This window comes from Anoplophora glabripennis, unplaced genomic scaffold (assembly GCF_000390285.2).
Source record: "Anoplophora glabripennis isolate ALB-LARVAE unplaced genomic scaffold, Agla_2.0 scaffold1950, whole genome shotgun sequence".
Lineage (NCBI taxonomy): Eukaryota > Metazoa > Arthropoda > Insecta > Coleoptera > Cerambycidae > Anoplophora > Anoplophora glabripennis.
The window spans coordinates 336-20868 of record NW_019418024.1 but is presented as its reverse complement, the minus strand read 5'-3'; the positions used below and the strand labels follow the sequence as shown (position 1 = coordinate 20868).

Below are 20533 nucleotides of genomic sequence, written 5' to 3'. Positions count from 1 at the left end.
CTCGTCAGTAAACAAAACGGCATTTAAAAAATTAGGAATTTGAGCGATTTGATGATTAATCCATTGGCAAAAAAACTCTCTAGGTAGTAGAGCTTGCACACGTTCAATATGAAACGGATACAATTGCTGTTCTTTAAGAATTTTAAATACAGTGAAGTTGGTTACATTCAATATGTTGGCAATTTTTCGAGTACTTGATTCATGTGACTCCGCAATTAACTCAAGAACTGCTTCTTCTAGTTGCACAGTTCGTACTTCTCGAGGGCGCCCACAGTCAACCGTTTGTTTTTTAAATGAACCATTTTCGCGTAAACGTTGATGAAGACGAGCAAATATTGTGTGATGAGGTACCCTACGTCCTGGATACAACTCAGCATACAATCGTCGAGCTAGCCGACCATTTCCATTACTTCGACCATAGACAAAATGCATGTCTGACAATTCCGCATTTGTAAAATTTTCCATTAATTAATTTATTATTATTAATTATTAATTAACACTAATGTTATAGCAAACTAAAAGCTTAATAAATTAATAATGACGAAACGCTAATTTGGCATTTCTTAAAAATATTCGTATTTAATAGACAAATGTTGACAGTAGCCTACTATGTAATGTATTAAAGAAATAAAAAATACGCGTTAAGATGTTTTATTTTTTTGCGTCAAAACGGCGCCCCATACGAAGAAAAGGCAAGAGAGATTTTTTGTCACAAATTGAACGAGGAATTCAAAAATGATTTTTAAGTTGTAATATCTCAGTGGCGTACCATTTTTTTTTCTTTAAAAAGATTGAGATTATTACCCGTACGCGCGCCAATGATGAACATAAAATTCTTAATTGCGTGTCAAAAAATGCGCACCTCTTAAAACCCACGAAATTTCATTTGCACATCTCGACCGGTTTCAGAGCAATAAATTAAATCGTCAGTTTTTAAGAAAAACTTTGACACCCCGTATCTCGGAAAACGAATCATTTGCGGACATACGTTTATAAGCAAACTGCCATTATTTTCTCATGTANGCTGTTCAATGTATGTTCATAAAAATAAAGCCCAATTATATGCCTACCGATGATGCCGCACCATACATTTACTTCAAAATGGTCTTGGTTTTGGACTGGATTTACAATGTGGGGATTTTCAATGGACCAGTAATGTTCGTTGCGCCTGTTTGGCAAGCCATTACTGACAAACCGACTTTCGTCTGTGCAAAGAACGTGCAGAAAAAGGTTCTGATCAACAGTTTCTACATTTACTACAATTTGAGCTATACAATTAAGTATGTTTACAATGTGATGCTCAGGCAAATACCCCAAATTGTGAATTTTGTAGTCATGATACCCATTGGTGTTTAAAATTCGTTGAACGGCTGATTTATCCAAATTCAATTCCCTGCTAGCCTGCCGTATAGAATTTCGTGGATTTTATTCGAAATAATGTAACAGTCTAGGTGTATTTACATTATTTCTTACCCTTCGGTCAATTATTTGGTTATTATTGACTTTGTTGTGTATTAATAACGATTTCTTGATATTCAATATTTTGTTTAGAGACAACTAATTCAGATCCTTTAGTAAGGACATCCCGTTTTCCATTTTATATAAAATATACCTGCAAACGACCACACTTAAAACGTATGTCGAACGTATTATGTATGCATAGCCAAACTAAAATGAATGGGACGTACACAGCGATTCTCCTGAAGTTCGAAACGTTCTTCTTGTTAGCTTTTACTGATTCGCCCTTGTTTAACGAGCATTCCCAGGCAGATTTGCACGTAGTAGGTACTCATTACAAGCGGCAATCGCATTTTGCCGGTTTTAAATGCAAACTGCTCGCGGAATCGATGTGACGAGACTGACTTTAACGACCGTAAACACACTGGCGACAAAATCTACATGTGAATGGGACGGTAATAGAGCCCAGAGCCGTTTGCCTCCACACTTTGCGTACCTTCTTTGAAGTAGGTGTTTGTACAGACCTATGAATGTTTCTAGAAGAAAATATTCACGCCAGTCGCAGGAAAAACAAAGCGCTGTCTCGTATTTTTTCCACGAAACCGTCTATTGTTCGCTAAAATAACTGCACCCAAAGCCCGTTGCGACAAATCTATTTGTTTGTAAATTTTTCATTGTCTGTATCGACGTATTTTTATTTTATTCGACAACTTTGCGACACAAAGATTACGATACTGTTTTTATCCAAAAGCTAATAAAAAATAAGCAAGTAAATAATACGCAAAATGTCCAGATTAGGTTGCTAATTCGTTCTAATAATAAATTTATATACACATATGGTTTATTGAGTTGCAAATGTATAATTGCAAAACGACATAATAAATGTTGAGAAATTCTGAGGCTATTATTAGCCCACAGAGATTAGAAAAAGGTAAAAATTACGTCTATGACGATAAAACAGTAATAAATAAAGAAAATAAATTTTTCTACAACTCAGTTCGATATGATAACATCAACAGTGACAAATACAATGCATTAGACTATTGTTTGATTGTTTGGAATCTTCAATCTATTTGGATTACACGCCCGACATTTAGATATTAAAATTGGCTCCAATGTTTACTTTAACGCTGGATTTCACTTCATAATCCAAGTAAATAAACAATAAATTTCGTCAAACGTAGCGTAGATTTATAGTAAATATTAGTATTGTAATAATAACCACTAAATATAGGCGAGGGGACCATTCAAGTCTGCTAAGCATTGTAAACCGTTTTGTAATTTACGAATGGGGTCAAATTTGAGGTTATCGCAAGTTGCTGAACTTGTTCAAGAAGAAATCGAGTTTATTTTAATATTCCTAACGTAATCGCATGATTTTTGGAATTTAAAGACGATTCTTAATTAAAAAACCACGACCCGAGATAAAATGCATTTCGCGCCTCCTATTTTGAAAAAGTCCTATTGAAAGAATATTAATATATAATATCCTTTTATGTTTGTGTATAATTTAAATCACCCTTAATAATATTTTGCAGTTTTAACACAGTGAATGGTATGCAACCATATATACACTTGAAAATAAAATAAATGCAATTTTTTATATTATGATTGATGAATCAAATTTCATGAATATTATTCTAAGTTAGATTTATTTAAGAAATTTTGTTTTCAATTAGCTATTAAATAAAACTTAAATTTTGAAAAAATAGACTTACTGGACATGGCCAAAGGCTGTCGCGAAAGCCTTTTAGAAGAGGAGGAAGAAGAAGACGGGGTCCATGTCAATCGGAACAATGCGCATATTCATATTCGTTACTATTTACGCATACGTAGAAAAAGAAGAGTGATATACGTCACCGGGCGAGAGAAAACGGGACAAAACAACCGTCATCTTGCGCAGTGGTTGCTTTGTGTGCGGTGAAAAAAGACAGACAGACACGAGAAAAACGGAAAAGTAGGAGAAGAATAGCTAATAGAGGAACCAACATGGCGAACGTCAACTGATCATATTTTGTCCACGGTCGTCCTGAAGAGCTTGAATTTTCCGTTACCAACCGATCGGGCAGACTGGGAAACAGTGAAAATGTGCAACGTGACGTGAATGTAGTGCTAGGGGTGTGTTTCCTTAATTTATTTGTGTTTTCCGTTGTATTTCGGACAATGGCGGTTGTGTGTGTTTTCGTCTAGTGTGCGATCCCTGTTTCGTACGTTAAATATGAATACTGGTCTGACGGGGGACAACATCTACGATTTCAGCTCCGAAGAAAACTCGGCGAAATGGAAGGGACTGCTGACCGCCGCTCTGAAAAAGGTAAGTTTTCTTTCGGCGACGACGGCCGATTTCCAATGAAACTCGTCAACCGCAAACGTCAAGTCGCCAGAGGAATCGTTGTTTTTCATTTCGTTTATGCTTTCGCTGCCTATTTTTTCTTTTTTTCCGATAGAATTAACAACTTTCCCTGAATGAATTTCTAAATGTCAGTCAGTGAGTGCCGAAAAAACTAAAATTACTCTGCAGAACGCGATTCCAACTTATTGTTATCTTTCATTTTAATGTTCGGTCACAAATGTGGACGATGATGGATAATTTTTGTTGACAATAAAGCTATTGCTGTTAGCGACGACACAGAACGTGTACAGAGAGAGAGAAAATTACCAGTCCCATTTAATTTATGTTACATGTAAACTTAAAAATCATTAAAGTTACAATATTTGACAGTTGAAGCGTGTAGGTATGGCAAAATAAAACCGAATCAATTAAAAAAACAAGTCCCTTTCTTATTTCCATGTCTTGTAAAATTGAAAATATGCATCAACATTTTAACAAATATAAAAATTATCCACAGTTAGAGAATACTTTTGACTGAAATAGTAAATAGTTCATCATATTTTTATATATATATATATATATATAAATACTTCCCCAAGATAGTCGCAAAGACGTATTCGCCGTCTGGCTATATGCTGCTATAAAACAGGACTTTTTAAGAGCCTGCTGAGCAGAGGGAGGGGTGTCACCCGCTTTACGAACCCCTTTACACTCCATGTTGGAAAAAGAAGCCCTTCCGTCCAACCAATAGTCTCATGTGGAGGGATAATTGCCTCATCCCCTGCCTTCTTGCTTCTGCTTGCAGTTTCAAATCGCCTGATTCTAAGATGCCACAGTACTGGGCGTTTTAGAACAGGGTGCTGCTGCCTGATTTGACGAGAGGTTTCTTTGGCTGATTTGATTCTTTGACAGTAGCTCTCCTTTATCTTAGTTTGGGTTAGTGCTAGTGTTCTTTATACTATTTCCATGAGTACCTACCGGGGTGATGGTCCACCACAGAGTCTCGCGTATATAGGTAAGGCTAAATACAATAGGATTTAATCCGGTGCCTGGTGGGTACCGTTCGCAATACATTTGCCTCAGTGCCCTCCAGCACGAACTATGGTAATTCACAGCCTTGTGTGCGAGGATATTTCTTTCCAGTCAAGATCCATTGGATTTAGTTTTGACAGGATCACCATGAGAAGGATGCAGTTAATGGATTGCATATCCCCAATCAACGCTTAAGATGCCCGATAGTCTTAGGAATCTGAACTTAGAGGTGCAAGGACCCGAGGATCTTTATTTCTTCTCATCCTGTAATTGTATAGTCATACTGTTGAATGTTAAAAATGAATGAAAGTGATGAAATATAATAAAAACGACTAACATCTGATTTCCAGTATGAGTTATTGACGTGAAGATGTTATTTAGAAGTATTGATTCATTTTCTTTGTTATTTAGTTTGTTCTTTCTTGTCACAAATTTTTTTTTTGTTTTTACCACTTTCTTCCACCCACTAATTACGAAACTGTTGATGTATAATCGGTGCCGTACTTTGCTATTACCATTACATTTAAAGATATATATTCTATAAAATCAAGGAGATTATGTTGCTACAATTTGAGGTTGTTGTCACCATTTATTTGGTTTGGTGAAAGAAATGATCAAATTAATATGTTCCTTACCATGCCTACACTTTACAGAAAAGCAATCCTGAAAATAGGTCCTTTTTACATATTCTCTGCAGCCCAAACGTATATTGTATTTATTCTACTACATGTAAACATCCATCACCAAATTCGATCTTAAAATGTTTTCATTGTAGGCTCTAAATTTCATTCTGGGGGCATAATCTGATGGTATCAAAGGTTGAACCCGTTAGACGTGGTAAGATTGGTTCTTCAAATTTTCCTCTGGCTTTTTTTAACCTGAAAGCAATTTCACGTGACATTGTCATTGATCTCCATGTACTAAATCTAAAATTTGTTCCTTGCGCTAAACATTACGATTCTTTGGAGAGTGGGTTCGGTGTACACTCGCGATGCCACCGTGGTGTTTTAATCACAATTCCCGTAATTCATGTAAACTATTGTCATAAGCAATAATTTTGACAAACAATCCACAAAAATAATCATGTAGACACACATCTAATTTAGAACATTTTATACGATTTTACAACAAACGCAGAACTGATAACGTAGTGGAGAATAAAAACGTGATTATTTTCGTATTTTGAACAGAACTTGATTTGTTTTAAACTGTTGCTGTTTTTCCGTTATTTTTAAATTTCTTTAAAAAAACCTTTATTTGATTTTCCTGTCCTACAGCTATTACAAAAAATTGCTACAGACTTAGAAATCACCCTGTATATGCTGAAATCTGAGTTTTTCAATAAAAATTTTTATGCTAGGGTCTTACCCGTGTAATATACCTATAATTAAAGAAAAATGTAAATGGGATTAGTCATTTACGAGAAAACCAACTTTACAATGGTGTTAAAAAAAACTTTCTTTAACTGCAAAGAAAATAGAAATATTTATTTATTAAAAATATATTTTTTTATATTTACATATTTTGTGAAGGAGTTAGCTAATTTAAATCAGCATTTTTTTCTTATTTATATTTTAAATTTTATATTAATTATATGACGTTACTAGAGGAAAATTGGAAAAATCACTAAATGTCTGGTAGCACACTGATGGAGGGCAAAACTATTAGCCATTTCTGCATTGATTTTTAAGAAAGGGTTCTATAAATGCAATGATTCCGAGTTCTTCACTAGAGGTTGCTACAGTCTTATCGATAACTGAAGGAAATGAGAGGAAACTGTCACTGATAGATTGGGCGATTTGTCACAAATTAGCTAATTTTTGTGCAAGATTCTTGTAAAAGTGAACTACTAATTAAAACCAGTCAACAAATTTTGATAACTACAAATTCGATTAATATTTATGGATCTATCGATATTTGCCAAAAAAGTTTTTAATTTATAAACCAGTAATTACTAATATCTGAACTTCTAAAGTAATATTTTGCATTATTTAATTTGCATCTAGACAATATTTTATTATAACAAATTCTAGCTGTTAGCCTTGTTTATGTTTATCAGTTGGCAACCTGACAACACTGAAAGAATTGCGCCAAAAAATGAGAAAGCAGTGTTGCTGATGTGGACTTGTTGCCACTGCAAAATTACTCCTACATCTGCATTGGATTTGATTGATTGGATTTTCGCTCAATGTCATCACAACGCATATTTAATTCTGTTTAAGACTGACGTGTGATCCAAATGAAAAATATAGATTCTATATTTTTTTACCTATTCTCAATTTATGATGTAGTTTAAAATTTGGATAATACGTCATTGAGGTCCATTTTTTGTGTTGTGTTAATTTCAATCCAAAGTGCGATTTTGATATATGTTAAATTGAAGGCCTTAATGAACATTTTTTTGTAAATAAATGCTTTTCATAGAATGTTGGAGCACATATCCATGATAATTTCCGTTTTATGAAAATGTTTTAATTATATTTGTTTCAAGAATGAAGTGGCAGCTGCACTTGCAGAAGCTGGATATCCTATATTCGCATGGCGTGGCGAGACAGAGGAAGATTTTTGGTGGTGTATAGATAAATGTGTGAATGCTGAAAATTGGCAACCCAATATGATATTAGACGACGGAGGAGACGCTACACATCTTATGTTAAAAAAATATCCTGCAATGTTTAAACTAATAAAAGGTAAGTGGTAATAAACTAAAAATTTTTTAGCACTATGGTCATAATTTACAAAGATTAACCTCAGGTATAGTAGAAGAAAGTGTGACGGGCGTACATCGTTTGTATCAGTTATCTAAAGGTGGAAAACTTACTGTTCCTGCTATGAACGTCAATGACTCTGTAACTAAGACTAAATATGATAATTTATATAGTTGCCGTGAATCAATTATTGACAGGTAATAATCGTAATGACTATGAATCATTGAAATATATAAGATGATTGTTTTTAGTTTGAAACGTTCTACAGACGTAATGTTTGGTGGAAAGCAGGTTGTAATTTGCGGTTATGGTGAAGTCGGAAAAGGATGTTCTCAAGCTTTAAAAGGATTTGGCTGTGTGGTTTATGTAACAGAAATAGATCCTATCTGTGCATTGCAAGCAAGGTAAAATTGTATAATTTAATAAACTTTTTTCAAATTCGTTTTTAGAGAGTACTACTGTTTTTTTAATGCTTAATTAATTTTATGGATTAATTAAATTTAACCATTAGTAGGGTATTTTTGCCGGTTGTGAGTCTCCTTCCTCCACTTTCGCCCTTGAAATCATCTGCGTGGTGACTGAAAGCCGAAATACACATAAGGTGGTGACCTTCATTTAACCTCTGCCCAAGTCAAGCACTGCAGTTAACCTGGAACTGACATTTGTCTGATGTGTGAGGAATGTTACATGAGGAGGTGACCTTCATTCGATCTATGTCTAGCTGAATGCAGATAAATATTGCATGAGAGTGTCGCCTTAGATAATCAGTCTGTAAAAATTTTTGTTTAGTGCGTAAAAGCCGAAAAATGTCACATAATGTGGTGACCTTCATTTGATATATATTCAATTCAATACTATAGATAAATATTGCATGAAAGTGTGACCTTGAACGACCTCTAAGTTAATAAATTTATAATGATCTTTGTTTGATGTGTAAAAATCGAGAAATATCACATCATGTCGTGACCTTCATTTAACATATGTCCAATTTAATGTTCCAGATAAATATTGCCCGGGAGTGTCAGCTTGAGCGGCCTCTAAGTTAATAAGTTTGTAATGATAGTCTGGTGTGCGAAAGACGAAATAATGTCACATCTTGTGGTGACCTATGTCTAGTTAAATGCAATAGATAAATATTGCATGACAGTGTCACCTTGTGTGACCTTTAAGTAAATATCTTTACAATAATCTTTGTCTGGTATGTAAAAGACGGAAAATGTCACATATCATGATGACGTTCATTTGGCATATGTCTAGTTAAATGTTACAGATAGCATGAGAGTGACGTCTTGAGTAACCTATGTTGTGTGAAAGACTAAAAATATCACATCTTATGGTGACATTCATTTGACCTATGTTATGTGTAAAGGATATACATACAGGGTGGGCCACCAGTAACGCCTCGGTCACTAGGGACCAAACGGCAAATGTTACAGAAACCTGTTTAGGTGGGTATGTGGAGGTTGATTATGGCTACATTTTAAAAATATTTTGAAATATACAGGGTGACCAGGAAAAGCGTACCATATCAAAGTTATGTGTTTTTAAATGGAACACCCTGTATTTTACAGCATTTTTTAAATCACCGTAAAAAATAGGTGAATTTTATTAAAAGTTCTGCATACCTAGGACTTACAGTTTGTGAGATATTTGAATTTTAGTGAAAATGCAGGCTTAGCGGAGAAATTTTATATTTGCAATAAAAAATTAATTTTAAGGAAGCAGCTTTGGAGAGTGTATGTGTATGTGGAAAGTTATAAATTATTATATTTGTCGTCACTTAGTATTATACAGGGTGTTCAAAAAACTGCTGAATACTTCTCTCAACTTTAAACAGCAATAACTTGTTTATTTTAAATGGGACACCCAGTATATTTTTACTTTGGGAGTTAGGAAATTTAAAACTCTTTCAAACTGTGTATAGGTTCCCTATACCTATCTCTAACGGTACTGGAGGTATTTGTGCCGTTTCGTTTTTTATCGATTTTTTTTGTAAGATGTATCCACGTGTTTTTTATCGAGGTCTTTATTGAATTGGTTTGGGTTCTTCTTGATGACGTCTCTTTAAATATAAGGAGAAAAATGTGAATGCAATTAGATGGCGCACCTGCACATTTTTCATATTCAGTGAGAAATTATATAAATAGAAAATTTATGAATGAATAGGTAAGAATGGTCCATGCCGGTGGCTACTTAGGTGTTCAAACCTCCCGTAATGTTCTTCTTTGTTTCGGGCTATATAAAAAATCTTGTACACAGTGTTCCACCTACTACTTGCAAATGATATAAAGGGAAGGATTAGAGATGCATTTGCCACAATCACCCCAAATATTCTAATGAATGTGAGAATATCATTTGAAGATAGAATAAGATGCTGCATTCAAGAGAATAGTTATCAATTCGAACATCTATTAAAATTTTTCTTTGTTTCTTCTAAAAGTAAAATTTTCTTTAATAAATATTTTTCATGTTCAGTTACTTACTACAAACATATTTATACAAAATTAACTTTTTATAATTATTTTACTTATAAAATAAGTAATATTTTTTATTAGAAAGTTTTACTTTTAGAAGAAACAAAGAAAAATTTTAATTGATGTTCGAATTGATAACCATTCTCTTGAATACAGCATCTTATTCTATCTTCAAATGATATTCTCACGCAAATGCATCTCTAATCCTTCCTTCCAATATCATCGCAAGTAGTAGGTGTGTACAAGGTTTTTTTTATATAGCTCGCAACAAAGAAGTCCATTACGGTGAGGTCTGGACACCTACGTGGCCACTGACATGTACCATTCCTACTTATCCATTTATTACTAAATTTTCGATTTAAATAATTTCTTACTGAATATGAAAAATTTGCAGGTGCGCCATCTAATTGCATCCTCGTTTTTCTCAATATATTTAAAGAGACGTCATCAAGAAGAACCCAAACCAATTCAATAAAGACCTCGATAAAGACACGTTAGTCGAGGAAATAAAGCACTAAAAACGGCCTTACCTCCAAAATCTGTGCAGTAAGATGGATCGTGATGCGGTTTTTTGCATTCGATTCGTCCAGAGCGTCCAGGAAGTTTGTGACCTTATGTGATCAATGAGAAATGAAAATTGCATCGGTGCATAAGAAAAATGCATTTTTAAAATTGCATCTCGAAGAGTTAAAAAATGAAAAATTTATAACTTGGAAAATATTGAAATGAGTTCAATTTTGCTACTCGGGGGTTTTTGGGGTCGCAGAACACGACGAAAAATGTATTTTTATAATAAAAATTAATTAAGAATAAAATAGTTGTCACAGAAACCTCAAAAACCCCGAGGTACCTAACGAGTTTCGACTAAGTTTTAACGAATTTCCACAAAACTCCAGGAGACGATGTGGAAACCGGCCACCCTGGGCACTAGGTACCTCGGAGACCGTTACCGTCATGATATTCGTGTTCAACGACCCCAAAAACCCTCGAGTAGCAAAATTGAACTCATTTTCGTCAATATTTTCCGAGTTATAAATTATTCATGTTTTAACTCTTCGAGATGCAATTTTAAAAATGCATTTTTCTTATGCACCGATGCAATTTTCATTTCTCATTGATCACATAGGGTCACAAATTTTCTGGACGCTCTAACGAATCGAATGCAAAAAACGCATCACGATCCATCTTACTGCACAGATTTCGGAGGTTCAGTGCTTCATTTCCTCGATTACTTGGATACATCTTACAGAAAAAAAATCGATAAAAAACGAAATGGTACAAATATCTCCAATACCGTTAGAGATAGGTATAGGGAACCTATACACAGTTTGAAAGAGTTTTAAATTTTCTAACTCCCAAAGTAAAAATATACTGGGTGTCCCATTTAAAATAACCAAGTTATTGCTGTTTAAAGTTGAGAGAAGTATTCAGCAGTTTTTTGAACACCCTGTGTAATACTAAGTGTCGACAAATATAATAATTTATAACTTCAAGGATCTAAAATACACTCTCCAAAGCTGCTCCCTTAAAATTATTTTTTTATTGCAATTAAATTTCTACGCTAAGCCTGCATTTTCACTAAAATTCAAATATCTCACAAACTGTAAGTCCTAGGTATGCAGAACCTATAATAAAATTCACCTATTTTTTTACGGTGTTTTCAAAAATGTAGTAAAATACATGATGTTCCACTTAAAAATACATAACTTTGATATGGTACGCTTTTCCTGGCCACCCTGTATATTTGAAAATATTTTTAAAATGTAGTCGTAATCAACCTACACATACCCACCTAAACAGGTTTCTGTAACATTTGCCGTTTGGTCCCTAGCGACCGAGGCGTTACTGGTGGTCCAGCCTGTATAAACGAGAAGGAGTAAGTAGAAAATTCATTTGTGAATAACATTCTGAGTAGCGTAATAAAAGTTGCTTATTTTCGTTCCTTTTATCGTCCTTTTCAAGGAACGCACTTATTTCAGAGACACCGTGTATACTAAAAAAGGAAAATATGCATTTGTTCAGTGCCTGTACGTAACTTTTACGTGTAGTGATAACTTGCGTCGAAAACATGAAAGGGAATCTTTTTGTGCCAGTGAACCGATAATAAAATGGCTGAAAGTACATCATGGCGATCAATCAGATAATATTCAAACAATTAAATGTTGTATCAAGGAGATACCCGGGATTCAAATACATGCGCATCGAAGGGCATTGGAACATAGAACAATGTGTTGTACTCTTAATCTGATAGTGTGCAAACTATTAATACAGCGGAGAACTAGAAAGGTAGGACTTGATCTTTCTCTGCACGGGGTATTTGAAACCTTGGGTCTCCGCGAATGTAAACAGAAAGTTGAAAATGTTCAAATCAAGTTTTATCGCCAAAATAGCGTCTCTAAGAGATCTGAACCGGAACAATGTCAAAACGAAGAAATCTTATTTAAATATGAGATTTATCGATAGCTTCAAGTTTTTATCAATATCTCTAGAAAATTTAGCTGCAAATTTAAATGTTAATCAGAGCAAACCGTTAAGCACAAAATATATAATAGAAGAAAACGGAGCACCTAAGAAAAAGAGAGAAACAGAACCGTAGCGAAACTACCGGCCGTCAGGGGACTAAAAAGGCCTTCGATGGCAGGCCGGCCTTGATGATAAATGACGGGGTCATTTCGCTTTTATTATACAGGGTGGCTTGTAATAAAGGATTGCAAGTAATATTTCTGTCACAAATAACCGAAATAATTTTTAAAGTAAAAATATTGATATTAAATATGAGTTCATAAATTCAGTTATAATACCAACAAAACATTTGAAAAATGCTGATATTAACAATGAATTTAATAAATTCATATTCACAATTTTGTTTACTTTAAATTACATCAATTATTGGCGTCAGAAATACTACCTGCTGAGATAGGTAAAATTACTAGGTATTATTGAAAATATATTTAAATGTAACGATTTTTAATGAAAAGTTATAGAAAAAATAGGTACACGTAAATTATATGAACACGGGGAGAGTTCATAATCAAACAAAATTGTTAGAATACACATGAATTACATAGTACATTAACCTCTTGAACGCCTTGATCCGTTACGAGAAGTGCACTCTTTGCTGGCGTTATCCCTTTTTGCCCTAGCATATTCGTCATATTCAGTTTACAATAGAATTGTGGTCGTCACAAACAGTATACTGCATTTAAATTCTAAGAAAATAAAAACAGAACAAATATAATATTAAAATTGTTGCAAATACATATAATTCTTGCAATCAGTATATAGAGAAGGAATTCGGATTCTCGTGTTACCGGTAAACGGAAAAATGGGACAAGCAATACCTGAATATGTACACATAACCTCAAGCGGTTCTGACTCTATTTCAGTTAATATATTTGCTAAATCGTTATAAATATGTATGTAAAACTCGTGAAACATATGAGATACAATAATATTCCCGTTCAAAGATCTACACCGTTATGAACAAAACAACTTATACCACACTAGTAGCTATCGATCTTCATAGATAATAGATATGCACAAGCAAACTTTTCCATCGTAAGCAGACACAAATTATTTAGCAGCGTATATATCCGTCATAATCACTATTTATTTATTGACTTTGCTCATGCCAATTAAATACATCATAAGCGTTCAAGAGATTAAACAACAGGTTGGTAAATGCCTTATAACAAATTCGAGGAAATCTTTGAAAAAACAATGTGAAACCAAGAATTTTTTCAATTTCCGAGAATTTATTATACACTTAGGAGACATATCTTATATTTATTTTTTTTCACGATTGAAAAATGTTTTCATGAAAATGTATTTAAAAATTGCAAAACAATTTAAACGTTAACAATTAACTACGATTTTTTCTGCATGTGTATAGTTAACATTACAAATTATTACATGGTAAATTCTACTTATAGGGCTTGTCAAGCATCTGACAGTAATAAAATAATCTCAATCGTGTGAAAACATTTTTAATTATTACATTTTTCTATACTGACATCTTTCTCAAAATGAATTTCAAAACTAATTTAGATTTTATCTCACTGAATTAAAATTTATGAAGTAAGAGAATTAAAGCTAAGCTTTAATTTTTTGTCAAAATTAGAAAAAAATCACATTTGATATTACATACTTTACGATATATGATTTTATGCAACTCGTGTGATATTCCGGGATCTCACTTCACTTGTCCCACAAATTCACCCCTTAAACAAAGTCACACTCCCTAAGTGCTTACATAGTTATAATTCAAATGTAGGCAGTTAATAAATGCTTAGATTTATGGTGCGGATGAACCCCAGCAATGATTGCCCGGTGATGGATATTTAACATTCGGCATTAAAAAACGCTTTAATTAAATTCATTGTAATATATTCTGGTAACGATCACTAGCTGTCATTGTCGATGTTCGTCAACACCTTAAAAACCAAGCCTTAAATTAAGATATGCCTCCCTTGTAATTTTGTGTGTACAGCTATTTTCTTATAAATATATAACATTTTAAAATATACAATTTTAACGTAAAAACAAACATTATATATGAAAATATAATACAGCCACAGAAAATAATTTTATTCTCTATAATTTTACTCATGAATTATAGATATATAGAGATTGTAATTTTATAGTGATAATCATATTTTTAAAGATACAATACAACTTGGATACCAAACGTTATCGCCAACCACTTTCTACTCTCGTATTCCATTTTGAAACATTTTATTTCCTAACCATTATTAATTTTCTCTTAATGTTCTCCAAAGTCTTCACTGAAAAAAAATTAAAAACAAATTATCAGTAGTTATACAGAAATGAGGTCCTATTATACAAAGTTGAACAATATTTACTTTTTATTTTTTTAGTTATTTATTACTTTACGCTAACAATTTCAGGGTGATAAAAAAATGGAAGAAATATATTAAAGAGAGATATAACACTATCAAGTTTATTTACTTAATATATGATTTAGTTAAAAATATTAATATGTACAATACAAATATGGATTAAATAAGTTATAAAAATTTGTTTAAAACGTTTTCAAAATCATCAATAGATATTGATTATCAATTAGAGTAGAGTGATTATAAAAGTATTTACTACTAATTAAACATAGATACGTACTAGGACATTTCTGTTTATGCATCATATGTCCACATCTCAAGAACTTCAACAAATTTCATTTGCTTAATATCCATTATATTTCATTCAGAAGGAAGTTTTTCTTTTCAAATGCCAAGTATACTGCAAAAGAGAATTTTTTTTACTGACCACAAATTTTATAGAATATTTTAAATTACTGAATAAGAAAAATATTTCGTCGCTGTCTTCAAAATATGACGTGAACTTCATCAAATTGTTCAGTGGAGTTAAGAAACTGTTTCTTGACTTTTTTATTCAAGAATTACAATTATTTTTTATTTTACCGCAGACAGTCACAATTCTGTAAAAAATAAGATAGCTGTTTTTTAACAGATTATGCGTTTTGATGTTGTTTATCGAATGTGCAGAACTTAACGCGTTTTACTGAAAATATGCACGTCGCATTTTGAAGACGTAACGACGATATAAACTTACCAGACATTTGGTCTGGAACTTCGAGTATCAAGTCGATAGAGAATCTTGATTATTTCTGGCAGGCAGGAAAGAATTATTTATTGATATGTTTTTCTTCTCTGTTTAACTAAAATCGATACTATGCTCTACAACAGCTACCGTATCTTAAATATAACACATTTTGTGGTAATCGACAACATAGATGATATTGAAACACAGAGGTTTTATCATTCAGTGAACATGTTCTTTCTTAAATTTTTCAGTTTCCTGCTAATAATTCTTCATATTTTGCTTCTCTTAAATATTGCACTTGAAAACAGTATCTACAAAGATGCTTGCATTAGTAAATAATTACATATATTACTTTGGAGTTTATTCCATCAGAAAAATATTGCAAATTATTGCAGAATATAAAACATAAACATATTTTTCTTTATCAAATATATTTAAGTGGATAATAAATTGTATGCATCAGATCAGTAATAATTATTAATACTCACCAAAATATTAACTATGTTAGCCTTCTCGTTAGGTCTTCCAACTTTATGGTATTCTTTCCAGCAATACTCTGTAAATATTTTTTAGAACAGCCTTGAATTGTGTATCTTGCAAGTTCATATAGCATATGTATCAATAACTGTCTGTCTTAGAGAATTTTTGTCTAGATTACAACTCGAGCCAACCTAAAAAAAAAATGTCCATTACTTTATGCGTTCTTATGTTAATTATTATATAATGTATTTTGTAGTACGTAAATGCATGAAACTAACGGTGTTGGTTGCTTTGAATCTAATGTAAATTATTTAAAATTACAATTTATTTCTAAAAAAGTTTATTATCATTTAGAAACAATCGCTTTGGTGCTTGCCCGAGTGCTTGCCATATATAATAAATGATATAAAACTTACCTTATAATTTGCATTCTTGCCATCACAGTAAAACAAATTTAAGTCAGACGATAGAAACTAATCGCTGTACTACTCCTGGAAAACTACTCCAGCTATGTGATGATAAACAATTTGTCAGGAACTAATTACTGTCTAATGAATTGTCAAGAACCAAAGGTTGGAAGCGAGGCTGGACATTGCACTGCTTACATTCCAATTCTACTTCACACCCTTGGGTAGCCGTGATACAATACAGTGTACCATATTCCACTTCTTTTCTATTTTAATCTAATCGCTGATGAACGTGGTAATTATAAATATCTGTAAATAAGTTTCTTTAAATTATTGTTAAAACGAAGATTTTAATTTCATTACTATCACATTTGTTAAACATACTTCCATTTAAGTTTTATTAAAATTATATTTTTGTATTCTCAAATGTTTGAACTAAATTAAAACAAATCACACTAAATGGATTGTCATTTCAATACCGTAATATATTTTATTAACAAATGATTAATATATTTTGCGTGAGAAGAAAATTACTGAAAGTTAATACAACGTATTTTTTACGTATATAAATGGAAGTATAAACAGGTATTAATGTTTTTCTTCCTAATATGAAATATATAAACAAATGCATTTCTAAAAATTTCATTTATTATTTTCAAAAGTTGGATAATCTAGATAATAAACATAGAAATAATAATCAAAATTTAATTTTACACAACTTACCCTAAAATTCACACCAAAACAAAACCGACATATTTCCGACAGATGACAGAAATTCTGGATCGCGCTGTTTCCGATTTACGAATATTTTGCGGCAAATTTGATAAGAACCAATGGTTAACTAAATAAATCTGTCAGGGTCCAATCGTCATCCAGCAGGCTGTCAGCCACCAATCACAACAACCTGTCAGGCCGGAAGTGATGTCACGTTGCTAATATCCCCATTCTAGTTTCACCCCCATGCCGTTAAGTATTTCCCGGATCAGGAGCATTCCAACTTAACTCGGCAAAAAGGTGTTTTTCCATACAGTCTTTTAACAAATATTAATAAACTGAATAAAAACGAGTTGCCTCCGAGAGATGAGTTTTACGTTGAATTGAATGCAATTCATATAACATACTAATTTCAATATTTGGGCTATTATTCCGATATACAGGGTCGGAAACTCCCCATGGTTCATCGGCCGTTATAGTTGCTGATGAGACAATCCTGAAATATAAATTATTCTTCCTTAACTAATTGCAACGTTATAGTCCCAATGTATACTATTTGATACATAACAAAAAACTGCACTTATAGGCAACCATGTTGTAGAGTCCTAATGTATATTACTTGATGCGTGAAATAAAAGTATGTGTACAAGGTAAACATAATTTTTTTTATATAAAATTTGCCACTTGGCATATAAAAATAAGTGTACATTATATTTATTTCTTATAAGATAAATTATATCCCAATAAAAACACTGCCTTACCTTTATTTGAAGATAGAATTCTATTTCTGGAGGTAGTCGCCATGTTTGCAATGCTCTAAATTTCAACTATTGTGATTAGTGTCACTGTTTCCGCATAGATGGCGTTGTTTACAACATATATTATATGATATAGTAGGTCTGAACATAAAATTAGTGATTCTTTTTATAAAAGAAAAATGTTACCTAACGTATCAAATGTGATACGGGGGGACTGAAGAGGTCCTATTTGTTGAAGAAAACTTAATATCAACATATGTCCTAAACCTCTTAATTTTTGAGCTACAGGGTGTTACAGTTTTAAGAATAAATTTACTTTTTTATTATAATTTTCTTATCACTCCAGATATTTGTATGAAATTTTGTACACACCTATTAATCATTAAGGAGCATTGTTTGATGTAAAAAATGTTTTAAAATCTTTGCCAATGACGTCCGTACGAGGTTTGAACTAAACATTTGTGAAGAAAAAATGGCACGCCACTGCTTTTTCTAAAAACTAAAATTACAGCAAATTCGGTCCCTAGACTTACTCTCGTACGACGCACCATTTGCACGTAAAAAAATGAAAACCAAAAAAAGTTTTTTCCCCAAGTTCATTGAGACCAACGAATTCTAACCCCTAGAAGGAGCTTTGTGAAAATAATACCTTACGTTCAGTTGTAGCCAGCATCTAGATAAAGAACTACTAATTGGATAGAGACAGAGTATATTTACGTATACCCAAAGAGACACAATGGCAGTGGCGTAGGGGATATATTTTGACACGGATAAAAAATTATTTATTAATTTATTTATTCACCCAACTAACATGTACAAGGCCCAATTACAGGTTACAATAAAAGTACATTACACACATCTAAATACCTAAAGTGAGCTTCAAACACATTGTGATAAAGCAGTATTAAAAAACATTTATCACTAGGAAAACAAGTGGTATCGTAAAACATTCAACCACTACAAAGCAGTATTTAAAATCTTTATCTTAACCTAACAATATATTCTTAATTAATAATAAAACATATGTTTGTTGCCTAAGAAAAGAAAAAAAAGAATTCGTTGATCTGTACCACTTAGAAATTGTTTTTGTATGTGACAAAGCCATGTTAAAACTTCTTGCATAATCTTGCATCTGTTGAATAAAAGCTTAACGTTAAGGCAAACGACCTAAGCTCAGATGAACACGTTTTCGGAATCTTCCGTGATCTGTGATTGACTAAAATATGTAAGTTACTAAGTTTTTCTAAAAACCATTCAGGATCTTCGTGATCTAAACCTGAAAATGTACATGTGGGAGGAATAATACGTTTTTCTGTTCTTAAGCGTGAAAATTGATCTGTAATATTGGCTAAAACATTAGTAAATTCGCTGGTAATTCTAAAAAGAGCTTCTTCAGTGACTGACCTGTCATTCATGGTTACAGTGGAAGTTAAAATTGTATGAGAATTTGAAGTATTTTCGCAAATATTTGTGAAATTTTCCGTTTTTGGATTCAATTTAAAGTTTTCGTAACTTGACTCGGATTCTTGACTAGAAAGATTGTCTACAATTATGTAATTTTCTTCTCCAACTTTCAGCATCTTTTACAAAACTAGGTATATAAAAATGTGTGTATGAAATGTGAGACAAATGTTTATTTGAGTACGTGAGTTCGACGTATATTTCACTTAATATAAGGTTCGTGATCGGGCCCCACGTTGGGCGCCATGTTAACAATGGGTTTTTTGTTTGCCTCGGCTAGCTTGAAACTCTATCTCAGATTTTATCTCAAATAAAGAAAAATGACTAAATACGTATATTCTAGCTATTCTTTGTCAAAAAAGTAGATTTAAGTTGAAAAATGCAAGTTAACGTTAAGGTTAGGTGAAATTCAAAATATCAATGTAAAATGTAAAAAAGGTTAATAAAATTTGTTATAAATGTAATAAATGAATGTTTATGAATGTTTATGAACGTCAGGGAATGTTTATAAATGCCAGGGCGCCATGATATCTTGGATATCAAAATAATGTGTGCTTAGAACGAAAGTAGAGATTTGTAGGACACAAATATGAAAATACGGTAAAGTTAAAACATTGACAAGAAAAACTGACGAGTAAAACTGACAAGTAAAGCCACTTACCTTGTGTCGGCTTATCTTGTAGGCTGGTCTCTGATCTCGGGTTGAATCTGGTAGCTTATAGTACAGCAATGTTTCGTGTAATCCAAGTTTTTTGCACTTCACTTCACTTAGGAAAGGACAACAAGGATTGTAGGAATGAAACACTGTATTTATGGCTTTAACACACTGATTCTCAAATTTCGGAGACAGAAGAAGGACGCTATTTACATGAAAGCGTGACGTAGCACTTTCGTAGAATGATTGTATGTTGTACGTTGTAATGTTGTAAATGAATTTAACGAGGATTTTTTGATTTGTAGATTTGTAAAGATGCTGGATATCGTAATTGTTGCACTAAAGTTCGTAGGTTTGTAGATTCGTCGTACTGGTGATTAGATTAAGAGTTTAAATGTTAAAACGAGTAATGATTTAGAAAACTAATAGCTGGACGGGTCGCTACGTTACTAATGGTGATTGAAGTTGCACTGA

General features: G+C 32.7%; 1 protein-coding gene and 1 long non-coding RNA gene across 3 annotated transcripts; one reads left to right on the top strand and one right to left on the bottom strand.

Annotated features, from left to right (window-relative positions):
* Positions 1-7313: 7313 nt before the first annotated feature.
* Positions 7314-7938, top strand: LOC108915934 (putative adenosylhomocysteinase 2; the record flags this gene model as incomplete). Its single annotated transcript, XM_018722094.2, is given in 3 exon segments — positions 7314-7512; positions 7577-7727; positions 7782-7938. Coding segments are annotated over 3 exon segments (507 nt in total), but the record flags the coding sequence as incomplete, so codon positions are not given.
* A 7896-nt stretch (positions 7939-15834) lies between these two features.
* Positions 15835-17349, bottom strand: LOC111692565. Of its 2 annotated transcripts, none has more exons than XR_002763267.1 (4): positions 17195-17349; positions 16481-16780; positions 16073-16255; positions 15835-15895 (listed from the first exon to the last, which is right to left on the bottom strand). It is a non-coding gene; the product is annotated as an uncharacterized LOC111692565 (long non-coding RNA). The 2 variants fall into 2 exon arrangements; XR_002763268.1 differs by lacking the exon at positions 17195-17349 and adding an exon at positions 16835-16938.
* Between the last annotated feature and the right edge of the window lie 3184 nt (positions 17350-20533).